Source organism: Madurella fahalii, assembly GCF_045866475.1.
Source record: "Madurella fahalii IFM 68171 DNA, scaffold_1, whole genome shotgun sequence".
NCBI lineage: Eukaryota > Fungi > Ascomycota > Sordariomycetes > Sordariales > Madurella > Madurella fahalii.
Window position 1 is genome coordinate 8,716,249 of NW_027263971.1, and position 15,611 is coordinate 8,731,859.

Here is a 15,611-nt window from a genome sequence, read left to right on the forward strand (position 1 = left end):
GTTCCACAAGGCAGCCCGAGATACACAGGGAGTTGGCAACATGTGCGTGGTGCCTCCTCATGAAAATCCCGCTGCCTGGAAGAGCAGGCTGGTGCAGTCCATCTCCCTAAGATTGGTCGTGATAATGCCGGATAGATCGGGATCGCAATCAGGCATTTTAACAGCGTCGAATGCGACTCCCTACTGCGGCGAACTGTGTAGAACCACCCCTGGCCCCTCTGCCAAATTGGCCACCCCGGCCATTCGTCCAGCGGGAAGGGGTCAATTGCTGGGCGTCGATCCATGGGTGATGGAGGGAGGACTAGGATGTTCATGACGGTCGACCGCCATTGTGACCATGCTCGTCTTGCGTGCAGACACGCATCGGGGTTGCATGGGATTATCTTTCCCACCAGCGAAAGAGACCATCCTCGGCGGCCCTGAAAAATTCATGCGAGCCGACCGAATGTGATTGTCGGGAGCCACCAATGGGTATCAAATCGCATTCGAGCTCCGAGGTGATGGTCAAGTCGAAGCTCAGCGAATGGCGCGTCAGTGCCAGCCCCGAGCTCGACGTTCTGGGGAGAGAGAACGGGCCAATGGTAAGAGTGTAACCGCAGCCCCCACCCCTAGCAAGAACGGTGACAGGGGGGACGTGCAGGTTGGGCGGCAACAACGACTCGTTGATTGGTTGTTGACCAGGTCCGTTTTCATGTCCGTAGGCCAGTTCTTGCGCTCGGCTTGCCCTTGCCGTCAGTTGATGGTACCATAGTAGAGCTGCTCAGTGACATTTTGGGAGTGTGCTGCTGCAGGGGATTTGAGCAAGCCGACAGGAGCGGGAAAACCAGCAAACGCAGCATTGGTCAATTCCAGAAGGACCTTGACGGGATCGATTAACATGGGCCACAGCTGCCGAGCATTGGGACCTGCTGAAGGATTCTGCCAATAGCTGAATGTTGCGATCGTGCAGTCATCAGTGAGGAGATAAGTGACCGGTTCCGGCACCTTGGATCGGCCGTCTTCTGTGTCTTCTTGTGCTTCTTGTGAAGTGTGCCCAGTGGTAATAAACGGTGTGCTGAAAAGCCCCCGTCACCGCGCTGCCCTTTTCCCGTTTCTTGCAACCTGGAAGCAGAGCATTTGCCATGGGCTTCAGATTGATTATCGGTGGGTTGCAAAAGGGGGACAGTGCAGGCAAAGGAGGCAGGAAGTGCGCGGGACGTCCCGCCGCATTGACTCGACAACGCCGAGGCCCTTGCGGCGCGGGGGACCTTATTCGGTGCGGGAGACTGGGACCTGAGGTGTTGGCTCGATCGTGACATGGACACTGCATAACCATGTTCTAAAAAAACACCAAACACCAAACGCAACGGTGTAACTTTGTTCTCACTTGAAACGCCCAACTTACAGCGTCGCCACGCTCCCGCCGAAAGACAAACCCCCAACATCGGCGCTGGGTTTCCGTCCTTGCACCAACTCGGCCAGAACAATACCGGTGCCAAGACTCATAGCGATCCCCCAGGGCCCGTGGCCGGCCGCCACAAACACCCCACCCTCGGCCCCTGGTCTCGTCACCGTGCCGGCTCCAAGATCCTCATCTGGTATCCTGGAGATAATCGGCGTTCCCCAAGACGTCACAGGCCGGAAGCACAAACCTTCCCGGACGATCCCCAAGTCGTCCTCGCCCCCGTCGGCCCGCCCAAGAATGAGTTTCGCCGCCTCCCTGAGCTGAGCCAGACTTTCGCGATACGGCGTCGCCTTCCCCATCTCCGCATCCGGTAGCGGTAGGTTCGACGAGTTTAGACCGGCAAAGTAGATGTGGCCCCCGATCCGTGAAAACATCTCCGGACAGAAAGCATCTTTGTGCGTCGTGAAGACGGCATGGCACCCGTTGCCTTCCAAACCAGCATGCCACCGCGGCGACTTCAGGACCAGTGAGTGCCCGGCTAGGCTCTGAATCGGAATCTCTAGCTCTGATTTTGGAAAAAGCGCCCGAAATACCCGCCCGGTCCAAGAACCCGCCGTGATGACGAGCTTTGCACATGCCAGTTCGGTCTCTACTCTCGACTTGGTATCTACGACGCGGACAGCCGCCAGCGCTCCGTTTCCATCGGTCCTCACCGAGACCGGCCTGGCAGGGTGATGTAGCTTCACCCCACGCCCGACGCATTCCTGCAAGAGGAATTGGCACAGTAGAAGCGGGTCGACCTGTGCCGTGGTGCCCTCGTCGCCGATGAGCTCGAGGTGATCGCCGTCCACCCTCCGGAGCCAAGCCGGCGTCTTCCCGGAACAGGCATCGAGAACCTCGGGCGCCGCGTCGGCGCGGCTGGTCCCATCACGCAGCCAGTCGTCGCCCCGCTTCGAGGAGTCCCGCCCCGCGGCCGATGCCGCGTAGCTGACGCATGTCGCCGGCGAGTAGCCCCATTTCTCTCTGCCGCCGTGCTCCTGTGCGAGGCGGCGGTGCTCTTCGAAGCTGAGAGCGCCGAGGGACGCTAGGGAGGGTGTGAACCAGTCCTTAGCGAGGAACCCGCCTGCGTACCCGGAGGCTGAAGAGAAGAGCTCTGGAGACGGCTCGACGAGGTGTACGCTCGAGGGATCTTGATACTGCGATAGATAGTAGGCGGTGGAGACACCGATGATACCCGCACCGAGGATAACGGTGTCTGAAGACATGTTTTCGCGGTTGTATCTCAAAGAATAACGACGGAAAGGAGCTGAATTTGAAGAACATAGTGAACAGCAACGACTTGGAAGAAAATACTGGCCATATAGATGAGGAGTACCTATGCCCCGACTTCCTACACCACTTCACAATCATCCACTTGGACGGGGTTGGATGGAGACTGTATCTGGACGCGCCAACAATGCGATAGTGGGATTGGAGATCCTGCGCCCTGGGGTTAACAATATTTTCCCCCGCTCCCCACCACATGGAGGGGTTGCTCGAAATCTTGGATCCGGACACCCAAGGGCTGGAATCACCCGCAACCAACCCGAATTCTGCCGGGACGCTGACCTCACCTTCTCAATCGAGACATGGCAGCCAAAGTCATTATTGTAACCGGCGCGAGCCGCGGCATCGGGCTTGCCGTGGCAAAGAGTCTGTTGGCTGCATCCCACCAAGTAGTCCTCGTCTCCAGGTCGGCCGAGCAGCTCCAGAGTCTGAAGGATCAGTTCCCTTCGCAGGTCGCGTACCTTGCTGCCGATATGACCGTTTCCGATGTAAGTAACACTACCGGCAGGTCACTGGCCGCAAACTTGACATCGGACACGCTCACTGACCATGGTCAGACAGCCTTCAGAGTAACAGAACTCGCCATCCTCACATTCGGCAGGATCGATGGGGTCGTGGTAAATCATGGTGCTTTGTCTCCTATGACTCGCATTGAGCACGCCTCGGTTGAAGAGTGGAAGCAACTTTATGATGCCAACCTCTTTAGTGCACTTGCCCTGGTGAGTTGAACAGGGCACGGTCCGAGAAGGCCATGGGTATGCTTTAAAACTGACGGTTTACAAGGCTAAAGAGACAATCCCCCACTTGCGTGCTTCCCAAGGTCGAATCATCTTCACCTCTTCCGGAGCAGCAGTGAGCGCCTATACTTCATGGGCAGCATACGGGTCCTCAAAAGCTGCTCTGAACTCACTTTCTCAACACATTGCTGTTGAGGAGCCTGATGTCACCTCGGTCGCCATCAGCCCAGGTCGAGTCGATACCGACATGCAGAGAGAGATTCGGGAGAAAGGCACAGCCATGTCCAAGAAGGATTACGAGGGCTTCAAGTCGGCTTTCGAGGAGGGCAAACTTATCAGGCCCGAACAATCCGGAGGGATCATTGCAAGGCTCTCTGTGGATGCCAAACCCGAGCTTTCCGGGAAATACTTCAAGTACGTGTCAGACCTCCACGCTCATGTCGTATTGCTAATCGTCGTAGGTGGGATGCGCCAGAACTGGCTGAGTACCGCCAGTAACCTTGAGGAACCTAGCCATCTGTTTGCTTGGAGGTCAGCAAGGAACATCAAGGCGGCAAAACGAAGACGGATAAGATCAAGGCAATCAGTTACAAAAATAAGGCTTTATAGTTCTCCACAGATGGAATTTCGGTATTAGCATGGAATATAAAGTTGTTCATCACACAGCACAGCAAATTATCCTCTCGCAGAACTGAAATGCACTGACCATAAAGAGTGACAGCCCTCACCTGCCTAGTTCTTGTGTCAGAGAATGCTATGCGCCATGCTGTCAGTATCCTCTTCGGAAGCCAAACTTTGTCTCTGTGCGTCAAGGTGTCGCGACGAATCAGGTGAGAGGTCTCCATCATAATTCATCGGAATTGGATAGTACAATTTTGGGCATCATGGCGTCGTGCCGGAATAGCGAACATCAATCGAGGGGAGCCTGTAAACTGTGATCTTGTTAGCGCAGATCAAAAATGGAATGCGGTGCAACTATGTGCGCTGGACTTGTGAGGAGTTCAGGAATGTCGTTTGGCTTGACGGTGTCAATCACCATGGTTTGGTATGATTGGGGCGACACGAACGTATTTCATCATTGAGTTGGCAAAGGGGGAGGGAGAGGGAAGAAGACTTTTGTGCTCACCTTACTTGGGCAACTTCGTGGCTCGTGGTAGGTCGTGGGCGCTCAAGCGCGCCCTGGCCGGGTGTTGCCAGGAGGAAGAAAAAAGAAGGAGCAGAGAATGCTAGCAGAAGGGCATCGCGTTGGTTTTCATTTGGTTTGGGAGAGGTCTGATCAAAGGAGCCATTGGATCTGGAAATTTTTCCAAATGCTAAGGTTTGCAGGTGGGGTTGGTGGGCCTCTGTGGCTCACAAGGAGCTAACCTAAACTAAGCCACAGCCCGAGTGGGACAAGGCCAGCGGCGGTGGGTTGGCATTGGCACATAAGCAACAGTTCGAAGGCAGCACTAGAAGGTATAAAGACCGCTCACCAACTCCAAGTTCGAGGAGCCCTTGGCTCCCCAACTCAACCATGTTACTCCATCCCCCAAAGACATCCAAGCACTTCACGCACTGGAGATAGTTCTTTCGGCACTGATTTGTGACGAACCACCACGCCATTTCGCGCCATTCCCAAAAAAACCGCCGTTGTTAAGAGCGCTGCATCGCCGTTGAGGGGCAGGTACCCCCCATCTCAAAATCATCATGTCGGACCATGAGTTTGGAGGTTTGTGGGCCACTTTTCTCTTGTTCCGCCGGGCCCTGTTCATGTCTCGAACCGTGGTTCCATTTTAATGGTGTTACCTGCGGAAACTTGCATTCAAGTGAATCGCAGGTCTGCAGCTCCGTACCCGGTGGCTGCGAGATGGTCGGGATCATGTTGATATTGCAATCGACCTCCGCGATTTGGACTTTTGAATCTACCAAGGCAGAGGGATCATACTTTGTCGCATCCTATTTCGCTTTTCCGCTTGGAACTAAGCCTCCCAACCTTACAACCCGTTGCTTGATAACAGCCTTGCCACAATGGTTGGGCATCTTGCCGCCTCAGAGCGGTACTGGATGCGAGTAGACAGCGGAATCTCAAGTACTTTCTTTGTTCCACTTTGGTCTTCCGGCGCATTTACGACCTGATGGGGCTGACTGTGTTTGCTTAGGCAACGATGACCTCTCTTTGCCCAAGGGTATGTACCCGAAACCCTTCCCTTTCCTACGAGCTGTTGCACTCAGGTCTACAGTCCCTCGCTGTTGGTTTTATATCGGCGGCTGAAGTCATTGTAGCTCCTGTTTTGGTTGCAGGGTGTGGGCATCCCGTGGCTTGAGGGGAAACCCGCACTCGATCCATCCCCGCGCGTTTGCAAGGCTGAGCCATGAGACCACTCTGCGACGGCGTTCGGGCAGCGGCGCCAAGCTCACAGAGCCCTTCAGGTTGATAGCCGATTACTGACCTCGCGCAAGCCACCGTCCAAAAGATCGTCGGCGAGATCCTATCGTCCTCGGCCGGCATCGCCTTTTCCAAGGAAGCCCGTGACCTTCTCATCGAATGCTGCGTCGAGTTCATCACGCTCGTCAGCTCCGAGGCGAACGAGATTTCAGAGAAGGAAGCTAAGAAGACGATTGCCTGCGATCACATCGTAAAAGCGCTCGACCAACTTGGCTTCCCTGACTACGTGCCCGCGGTACTGGAAGCTGCTGCCGAACACAAGGAAGTCCAGAAGGTGAGCATGTCAGGTGGTCTCTGCCCGTCGCCAAGCACTAACGTAAAGAAATAAGGGACGCGAGAAGAAGGCAAACAAACTGGAACAGAGTGGTCTCACGCTCGAAGAACTAGAACGTTTGCAGCAAGAGCAGTTTGCTGCGGCCGCAGCGAGACATAATTAGAGGACATGAATGGGAGGGAAGTTATTTTGCCAAAGCTGCACATCACCGCAGGCGACGGGGCGGCGACGTCGATCTAGGAGTCCGGAGGATTTGTCGTTCTAGGAGATCACATTGCATTTATTTGGCGTTGGAACGCGATAGATGATTGCGGCGGTCATGGTATAGATGGGAGGTTTTTGCCGTGACTTTACCAGGCTGCGCGGATGAAACCGGGACTACTCCTCCACAAAGTTATACCAACCTCGTAAACAGAAGCACTGCCTCACGAGTGAAGCCCGTGCCGTAGTTTCTTTTGGCAGCATAAGTGACCGACATAGCGTCATGTCGGAGGCACACAGCGTTCGCGTGGGTCGTTGTAGCGACACCAACATGACAACAGTCAGCACGGCAAGCAGCTTATGCCGGGCATACAGAACGAAGCTCGAATTCCAAGAATAATACAACCTCTATCTCGGACCTCCCTAGACCTCAACCCAACGTTTGCCCCAGCTTTATGTACAGCTCATGTCCGCCCCGCTAGGGGACCGCACAACTCAATACTTGCGTAACACGCCTTTCCATCCCAATCTGCCGGGAAATGCGTCTAGTAGCCGTCCTTGCCCCACTTGTTGTACTTGTCGTGAAGATGCTACAAGAATGCATTAGCATTCCCGTACCTAACGATTGAAGAGGGGACGACTAGAACCGTACCTTGGGAAGGTTCACATCAGGAACAACGACAACGTTGATGGCGCTAGGCGCATCCTTCGGAGCGGCGCTGGCATCACCGCCGGGGTGATATTGGTACTTGCCATGGGTCGAGCCCGACTCCCACGGCATGCTGTGCTCGGAAAGAGGGACGGCGTTCTCGGATGTAGACTTAGTCGGAGAGCGGCCTGTACGTACAACGACAACAGTTAGTGCCATTCGGAATGCAGCGCTTCGCCGGACGGGAGGAATCATTGGGGCGGGAAGCAGGATCGTGACTGACCCAAGTAGAAGCCGGCGCCGGCAAGGGCGCAGACCATGACACCGCCGAGGATCTACATGACGCAAGCATTCAGTCAGCTTTGTTTCCCTTCTTTGGTAAACCGCTATGCCATCGTATGCCGCCGCGCCGCGCTGCTATGTCGAAGACTGCCGAGGAAGGCCGGGCGTGGACGTGGACGTGGACGTGGGATTTTGACGCACCATAATCTCGGGGTTCTTCTTTGACTCGGTCTTGAGCGCCTCCTCACCGGTGGCCAACCGGCGGGCGGTAGTGGAAAAAGCTCTGCGGGCAATGAGAGAAGCCATTTCTGCTGTATCTGGGCCGGGAATTGGCGGCGGCGAAGGAGAATCGCTGTCGGGGAGTAGCTCGACGGTTGCTTTGACAAGCTTGGATCTTGTTTGCCCTCATACGATCCGTTTCGTCAAGACCCGAGCTTCCAGGCTTGGCACTGAGCATTACGTAAGGAAGGGAGCCCAGTGTGCTCAGAGAGGACTGTCGGCTGGTGGCAGCTGCCTGAGCCCCACATGCTTGGCCAGATCCGCGTGCAGCAGGGACCCCGCAGCGCACAGGGCACACGGCATGAGTACCGGAGGGTCGGTTACGCATTGTGAATCCGAGAAAACAAACCTTGCATCTTTTGTTCGACGACAGAGACGTTGTACAATCTGGATCTACACTGTAAACATGAGAATAAAATACCAAGCATCTAAGAGGAGCGAAAACGGGTACGCAAAGATCTCATCAGGCTCCGCATGACAGAGAGCACGCCCTGCTGTGACGCAAGGGAGCGCATGACTTTTACGCTCAGGGGTACGAGAAGGCCTGTGCGATGTGCCCCCCCAACTCGAACGAAAAACCAAGTTTGCCAAGGCACGGGATGGGTTCTTGGTCCAGCCAGTGAGCTCCTCGATCCGAGAAAGAAATCCCATTTGCTCTGGTCTTCGACAACCCCCAAGAACTCAGATTTGGCGATCTGCCCGCTGGTTCCTGACACTCATTGCTCCCTTACTCCGGTCGCTCTTTACCTTCACTTCTACCACTCCTTCTACCTATTCTACCTATTCTACGTATTATACTGCCATTTTTGCCTGCCATACGCGCCTCGCTCTTTGCCATATACCAGACGCTTCATCTCAACCTACTTCGCCGCGTGGTGGAGCATCCATCCAACGCCGTCGTCATCGAGCCGTGTGTGACGCGCCCGGACCTCCAGGCACACGGCTCGAGTCGCCCGATTCGCCATTTTTGTCTGTCGCATCCGAGGCCGCCGCCCCGTTCCTGGCCAGATTCCCACTTGAATTTCCCTCGCACGAACCAGCGATGCTGTGATCTGGGCCGATTGACGCCTGAAACTCGGATCCGCGATCGACTCCGAGAGAGACTTTGAACCGTTTGGTACAATGGGGTCCGGAGAGGGAGCGCCACGGGCTCTCTCTCCCACCGCAAGTAACGATGACAGTTTCCCGCAATTTCCTCGATCCGAGCGCCCCGGTCCACCCAGCATCATCTCCTCTCGGATGACTGACATCATGACCGAGGACGGCGGAGACTCGGAGGCCCAGCGAGGGGTTAGCAGCCAGAGGAGAAGCGCATTCTATTCGGATGCCACCTCCCGTCCGGGAACCGCGAGGACTGGCATGTCACAGAGGGCCCCTTGGGCTCAGGGGACACCCCTTCGCCGCGGTCTGTCCGGGAAGCGGGGGAGCATTGCCGGCAGCGTGGGAAGCTCGACGATGGGAGTTCGGCCGACGAGCTCGACGAGCAGAAGCCATGTTCCCACTCTCACGTCGCACGCCTTCTTCCGACCCATGAGTTCGCAGAAGCTACAGGCTCAGAGAGGAATTACGAGACCAACGACGATGAACCGCCAGATTATATCCCAGGATGACGGTGGCGAGATGAATCGGGACAGCTTGGTTTCGAACCCTGTCGCCCGGCTAACTGGACAATCCGGCGACGAGGGGGAAATGCGATCACCGCCTTCCAGGGGCACCGAGTTCACCGAACAGGAGCCTTTTGATCGGATAACGGTCAACACGAGCCCGACCTATGGCCACCATGCCACCTCGAGCATGGCGGACAGCGTCAGGCCGCTCCAGAGGAAACCGGAAGCCGGGAGGACGCTCACCCTTGATATGAACAAGACTCATAAAGCTGGGCCGAATGTCCCGACTCCTATCCGCACCCCACGTTCTCTGCGATCGAGCTTCCTCATGCCGAGGGCCGAGTCCGGCAGCGGCAGCCGTGAAATGCAGGGAGGTGAGAAGCTGGATTCTGTCGCCTCATCCCATCAGTTCTCACCTACTGGCGGAAATGCAAAGGCGCCGTCCACGCGGGAGACCAAGACGTCACTGGGCCGCAATCACGAATACTTCCAGGGCAACACATACTTCTGCATCGGCGGCCGGCTGCAAAACACCAAACATCGGCCTGTGAACATAGCAACCGGATCTTTCGTCGTCATTCCCGCCATTCTCTTTCTCGTGTTCTCGGCACCCTGGATATGGCGCAACATATCGCCAGCAATACCCATCATTTTTGCCTACCTTTTTTTCATTTGCATGTCGTCCTTCCTCCATGCGTCCGCATCTGATCCAGGGGTAGGTTCCTTCCCCCCCCCCCCCGGCGACCGCCTAAGGGTTCCTTGCACCGTACTAATGTCTTCGTTAGATCTTGCCGCGGAATGTGCACCGATTTCCGCCGCCAGACGAGAACGAGGATCCCCTGAGGCTTGGCCCTCCGACGACGGAGTGGGCTCTGATCAAGTCAACCGAAAAGAACACGGCCGCGATGGAGGTCCCTACCAAGTACTGCAAAACATGCAACATCTGGCGGCCCCCTCGCGCCCACCACTGCCGCTTGTGCGACAACTGCGTCGAGACACAGGACCACCACTGCGTCTGGCTCAACAACTGCGTCGGCCGCCGCAACTATCGCTACTTCTTTACCTTCATCAGCACTGCAACGCTCGTCGCACTCTACCTCTCTGGCGCCTCGCTGGCGCAGATCCTCGTTTACATGAACCAACAACAAGTCACATTCGGTAACGCCATCAGCCACTTCCGCGTACCCTTTGCCATGGTCATCTACGGTTTCATCGCCTTCCTCTATCCTGCAGCCTTGATGGGGTATCACGTGTTCCTCATGGCCAGGGGTGAAACGACGCGCGAATACCTCAATTCGCAAAAGTTTCTCAAGAAAGATCGCTACCGCGCCTTCACACAGAGCAGCTTGTTCAAGAACTGGTTTGTCGTGCTGTGCCGTCCGCGACCGCCGACTTACTATGGCTTCAAAAACAAGTATGCCGAAGGTGACCAGCGGCTTGGGACTTCCCGGAGGGAGCGGCTCCGAGCCAGTAGACGAAATGAGGTGGATTCGAAAGAAGGCATGGAGATGCACGACGTCAAGCCGCCGCAGCCACAACAGGGCTTTATGGGCCCGACGTCGCTGCGCAATACCACCAACCCAGCGTGATATGCATCCTTTCTTGTTTTTTCTGTTCTGTGTTCTCACTAGCCAAGCATGCATACCGGCACTGTACTTTTTTCTACTAACGTTTTCCTTCTTTTTCGAAGACCGGGTGTGGCTCTCGGCAACGGCGTTTCCAGACGTGATTAATGAACCGAATCCAAGGCGACTAGACTTGGAGCATGTATACCTTTTTATTCTTGTGTGTGTAATGATTTGGATTCATATATTATACCCTTGAGCTTCGGAGCTCGCACGAAACGAGGCCGGGTGGAGGTGTGTTATCCTTGGGAGATAGAATGAGTTTATCGTTTTTCTTGATTGGGGCTTTCATTGACGAGGGCTTGGAGAGTGCACGGCACTATGTATTTACGGTGCAGCGGAAGTTGGATTTTTATGTTTTTCTTCTACACTTATATACTTGGTTGCTCTCGAGCGTTTGGCGTTTTATAAGAAAAAAACCTAACAATGAAGAATGTTTTGTCCTGTCTCAAACCACTACTTGTACGTGTGTAGCACGACAGACTACCTTACCGCTGCCAATCAACCAGACTAGCTACCTATCCGTATCCCGCCCATCCCTATCTCGTATTTCCCCTTCCCCCTTGTAGTAAGTATCCCACCCAGTCGACGGATGGGACTGCATCATCCTCTAACGCCTGACTCCTGATAGTGCCGCCCTTTCCAGTCTCGATCCCCCCCCACCTACATTCTTTGAAACCACCAAACTTAGCTTAACCACCCCGCTTGTTCTGTCAAGAACGGCAAACAACGCTGGTCCAACCGATTAAGACGAGCCGGAAGCCTCATGGTCCCCAACCGCACCGGCATGGTCCACAGCCGCCGCCTGGGCCTCGGCCTCGTCAACGGACAGGGGCGCGGTGACTTCGGCATCCGCCGCCCCCTCCGCCGCCATCACCGGCACCGTCAGCGGCGTGCCCTTCCCCTCGGAACCCGGGCCCGAGCCCGACCCGGAAACGCTGCCGGGGTTGCTCATCCCCTCCTGGCGGTCCAGCTCCCGCTCCAGGCTGCCGAGGAGGTTAAGCCCGTCGTCTTCGTCCTCCGTCACCGTCGGGAGGAGAGCCGGGGAGTCCGGGGGCTGGAGGGAGGCGGTCCGCCCCGGGGATTCTGTCGCCGGGGAGGGGCTCGCTTGCTGGGGTTGGTCCGACGAGGGGGGCGTGGATTCAAAGTCCCCGGTGGCGGTCGGTGGTGGTATGAAGGGCTGCGATCCTGCTGGCGGGGCGGGCTCGCCTGTCTCTGTCTGGGCGGTTGGGGCTGCGGGCGTCTCGGTTGTCGGTACCTGGTCCGGCGCTGCGGGTAAAGCCTCCGCTGGCGGAAGATGCGTGCTTTCTGCCGCTGGAGCTTCGCTTGCGACCTGTTCCGCTCCGGAGGGGTCGAAGACGCCCTGTATCGTCGTCTCGCTCATGAGAGCCTGGTCGATGGTGGCCCCTGAGCCGAACTCCGTAACCGTGGTGTGAGAGTGCACATCTAGGTAGGCCGACGTGGAAAATGACGTGGCTGCTCCCTGGGAGGGGAGGATGGGCGATGGCTCGGTGGGCGACTGGATCATGACATTCTTCAAGGGGCTGCCTTCGATTTTGGGAGACACGAGGTGCATCGCAGCATGCGGCGGGCCAAGGTTGGCGAGGTTCGGCGGCGGGAAGCGCCCCTTGGCAATCGTCACTTCGTCCTCTAAAGGAGCACGATGGAGCTCTTCGGACTCCTCAACAGACGTTGGCTGAACCGCCTCGGACATTTCCGAGTCCTCAGTCTCCTGACCCCGAGGCTCGCCGTTCATACTCTCAACGTCAGGGGTCTCGCCCGCCTCGTCCTCGCCGCCCTCTTCTTCTCCCTCGTCTCCTTCGTCGCCATCGCCACCTTCTTCATCTTCCGAGGGGACGCCTGACATATCAGCCATCTCGCTATCTTGGATTGCGCTATCTTCGGTGTCTTCAATCTTGATTCCCTGCTCGCACAGCGTGGTTAGCAAATGCGACCGAGCGGCTTGATGCTCGCCAGCAAACAACAGCAGTAGAAACTCACATCAGTGCCAACACCCTCGATTTTGACCGCCAGGCTCCCGTCCGCGACCGCCGTAGCTTGTGACGACCGCGTTGCGGGTACGGGCAAGGGCAGCTTGCCCTTTTTACGCCCGCGCCCGATTCCCTTAGCCTTCCTTTTAGGCGGTGGCGGCCGTCGCCTGACTGGCGGTGCCTGCTGAGGCGCCAGCTCCGCTTTGGTTGCTGACGGAGCCGGCACAACAGTCGTGGAGACAATCTCGCCGTCTACTTGTTGTCCTTCGGTGAGGGTGACGGTCTGTTCGTAGGGGTTGCCCGCCGCGTCGATTCGGCGCACGGTAGCCCTGAGAACCGTCGGCCCCGTCGCCTGCGCAACTGCCGCCCGAGAAGACAGAGTCACGGTGTTTTTGGGCCGCTTCGCTAGGTAAGACGTCGTCGGAGTCTCGGCGTTGCGAGGCAACTGCTTCCACGCCTTGACCATGAACCCCTCGTTGTTCGGCGCGCTCCAGTCCTTCTTCTCCCCTTTGCCGATGGCATCAACTTCGGTTTCGGCCTCCTCCTCTTCTGCTGGCGCGGCGCGCTTGTAGAGTCGACCGGATCTCGCGGCACGGAGGAGTTCCTGGCTGTGTGGCGGGAGGAGATGTGTATCTCGGGGCATGCCGAACGGGAGGTCGTTGGCCCAGCGGTCGCCCTGCTGTGCCATGTCCTGCTGCAGTGCCGACGGTGTAGCGCTCACCAACTCCCGGCGCCATTGCCGCACGGGAAGGCCTTCCAATGTGTGAAGATGTACGTGTTAGTGGTCGAGACGGCGCGTAGAAGGATGTAGACAGTCGGAACACACACCCTCGAAATCATCGGGCTCTGGAAAGCCAGCGCGAGCGCCTCGGCGCGTCTGAGTCGCCGTCCTATACTGCTTCAATTGCGAGCCTACTGTCAGCAGATCTTATCGCAACCGCGGCTTCACCGAATCTATACTCACTGTCGGCGCCATTGCGACCTGTGGGTGACGTCGCGTCCCAGCGCCAAGTCTCTTGTGCCTCTGCCACCACCTAGATCAACAGAACCTCGACTGGTTGCAGCGAGTCCGCCGGCTACTTCGTGGCTCGTACGTGACTAAAGCTGGCGCACAAGAGTGGCGTCGCGAAGGTCGTCGGTTGCTGGCGACCAATAATCAGAGATGTAGCGGCGGACTTTTGCGACGGGATGAGTATGGGGAGTCGACATGTAACACAAGCACAGCTCATTGACTTTGCGCAATGTTATAGACTACTGTTAGAAATTGTTTTAGATACAGTAGTCTCAGATGCTCAGACCTGCTAGGCGTGAGGTACCGCAAACACGACCACTCTACTTTCAAACAATTGTGGCTCGCTTAGAACGATATGCGGCTTAGCTAAAAGTTCCCAGCTCAACCTTCCCAGATATGCGAAAGAGGGACACCCCATGTTTTGTAGTTCACGATTGAGAAGAGATAGACGGCTCTCTTGGTTAGAGAGGCGAAGGTATCAATTACACCTGTCACTCGAGGTGTGGGCCCCCGCGGTGGAAAGCCTAGCGAGTGCGTCTCTAGTGCCACCGTCCTCGTTTCCCGCGCGACCAAGCTCTTCGGCTGCTCGCCACACCCGCTGCGATGTCGCCATGCACCCAGCACAGAGCCTATGCGCAAAAGCAGCCCATCTCGTAGTTTACACACTTACGGCACTAGTCTTGGTCTGTAGCCGCCGCAACTGAAGAAGTTCTGGTCAGGGACAAAACTCAGTCCCAGCTGTCCTGTTGTCAGCAACGCCTTTTCAATAACCATCTAACTCGCGCCACTCACCCGGTGTCCTTCTGCCTCGTAATCTCGCCATGACCTTCCTTATCCTTGCCCTGTGCGCCCCAGTCAGCCCCCTCCCCATCCCTCCTCACCGACATACAAGGCAGGAGTGCAACGTACCGATATCCCCCCTTCCACCACAAGCCTATCCTGCTGATAGAACTGGCTAATCATCGTCTGCCGCTGTATTCCCAGGAAAGAAATCGAGAAACCTAGCGTCAGCATCCAACCTCCAAGAACCCGGTAAAGCCGTAGAACAGCCATCGCACCTTCAACATCTGCAGATCCTTCAGCCCCTTCTGCAGCAGCTCCTGTATCCGCCTCGGGTCCTCGACACTCCTGTGCTCGCGGAATGCATCCCTCGTGCGGCGCTTGGCGTATTCTCTAAAGTTGTAGGCGGCGAACTGGTTGCCCTGGCGGAGGAGCTGTCGGTACTGCAGCGTTTTTCCCGCAACGTTAGCAACGAGCTACTACCGCGAACCGAATTGGGAATCTTTTTTTGCATAAAAATGTGAATATCACCCAACGCCAGCCACCCAGCGGCTCCACGCGGTTAGTACACTACCATGCGTTGGCGGGCAAAATAGCAGTCGGCCGGAGGATCGGAGATAGAGAAAAATAACATACCAGCGACAGCACCTTCTGCGCCGATTCTGGCCTGGCTGCTGCCTGTGCGGACATCCTGAGCTAGATATAGCAAGAAGAAGAAAGGCTGGGAAAAAAAAAAAAAATTAAGGAACAGAAGGCTTGCGCCTGTAACGTGGTCGCTGGAAGGAGGGTTATGTCCGCGTTCGCAAACCGAGAACTAGTAGGACCCTTGCTCGGCCCAGGAATTTGCGAATTGCGATGACGAAATGCGCTGCGCGAGGCGCCGAGGCCCCGGATATCATTAATGACCCATCGCACTTTGCCTTAGTGCCCCGTTAAATGCATTGTATGATTCTGGTATGTGAGACGGATCGCTGGTGAAATCCGGGCTTCGTATAACCGACACACACTGTGAACATGTATTATTTAATAACAATGACTA

At 56.4% G+C, this 15,611-nt stretch overlaps 7 protein-coding genes across 7 annotated transcripts; 3 read left to right on the forward strand and 4 right to left on the reverse strand.

Annotated features, from left to right (window-relative positions):
- Window positions 1-1,380: 1,380 nt before the first annotated feature.
- On the reverse strand, window positions 1,381-2,649 carry MFIFM68171_02374 (FAD dependent oxidoreductase domain-containing protein; the record flags this gene model as incomplete). The annotated part of the gene is made up of 1 exon (XM_071057796.1): window positions 1,381-2,649. One exon carries the CDS (start codon window positions 2,647-2,649, stop codon window positions 1,381-1,383), a length of 1,269 nt encoding a protein of 422 aa, XP_070913897.1.
- A 363-nt stretch (window positions 2,650-3,012) lies between these two features.
- On the forward strand, window positions 3,013-3,945 carry MFIFM68171_02375 (Benzil reductase ((S)-benzoin forming) IRC24; the record flags this gene model as incomplete). The annotated part of the gene is made up of 4 exons (XM_071057797.1): window positions 3,013-3,198; window positions 3,268-3,429; window positions 3,494-3,861; window positions 3,909-3,945. The coding sequence occupies 4 exons, from the start codon at window positions 3,013-3,015 to the stop codon at window positions 3,943-3,945; spliced, it is 753 nt and encodes a 250-aa protein (XP_070913898.1).
- Window positions 3,946-5,133: 1,188 nt separating this feature from the next.
- On the forward strand, window positions 5,134-6,309 carry NCB2 (negative cofactor 2 transcription regulator complex subunit ncb2; the record flags this gene model as incomplete). The annotated part of the gene is made up of 5 exons (XM_071057798.1): window positions 5,134-5,155; window positions 5,480-5,515; window positions 5,586-5,612; window positions 5,887-6,146; window positions 6,202-6,309. 5 exons carry the CDS (start codon window positions 5,134-5,136, stop codon window positions 6,307-6,309), a joined length of 453 nt encoding a protein of 150 aa, XP_070913899.1.
- A 583-nt stretch (window positions 6,310-6,892) lies between these two features.
- MFIFM68171_02377 (uncharacterized protein) lies at window positions 6,893-7,584 on the reverse strand (the record flags this gene model as incomplete). Its single annotated transcript, XM_071057799.1, has 4 exons — window positions 6,893-6,937; window positions 7,000-7,184; window positions 7,280-7,331; window positions 7,480-7,584. 4 exons carry the CDS (start codon window positions 7,582-7,584, stop codon window positions 6,893-6,895), a joined length of 387 nt encoding a protein of 128 aa, XP_070913900.1.
- A 1,095-nt stretch (window positions 7,585-8,679) lies between these two features.
- Window positions 8,680-10,753, forward strand: ERF2 (Eukaryotic peptide chain release factor GTP-binding subunit; the record flags this gene model as incomplete). Its single annotated transcript, XM_071057800.1, has 2 exons — window positions 8,680-9,879; window positions 9,950-10,753. 2 exons carry the CDS (start codon window positions 8,680-8,682, stop codon window positions 10,751-10,753), a joined length of 2,004 nt encoding a protein of 667 aa, XP_070913901.1.
- Window positions 10,754-11,534: 781 nt separating this feature from the next.
- MFIFM68171_02379 (Apopolysialoglycoprotein) lies at window positions 11,535-13,756 on the reverse strand (the record flags this gene model as incomplete). Its single annotated transcript, XM_071057801.1, has 4 exons — window positions 11,535-12,713; window positions 12,791-13,533; window positions 13,609-13,678; window positions 13,745-13,756. The coding sequence occupies 4 exons, from the start codon at window positions 13,754-13,756 to the stop codon at window positions 11,535-11,537; spliced, it is 2,004 nt and encodes a 667-aa protein (XP_070913902.1).
- Window positions 13,757-14,520: 764 nt separating this feature from the next.
- On the reverse strand, window positions 14,521-15,262 carry MFIFM68171_02380 (uncharacterized protein; the record flags this gene model as incomplete). The annotated part of the gene is made up of 5 exons (XM_071057802.1): window positions 14,521-14,530; window positions 14,585-14,634; window positions 14,702-14,764; window positions 14,851-15,015; window positions 15,209-15,262. The coding sequence occupies 5 exons, from the start codon at window positions 15,260-15,262 to the stop codon at window positions 14,521-14,523; spliced, it is 342 nt and encodes a 113-aa protein (XP_070913903.1).
- Window positions 15,263-15,611: the final 349 nt, after the last annotated feature.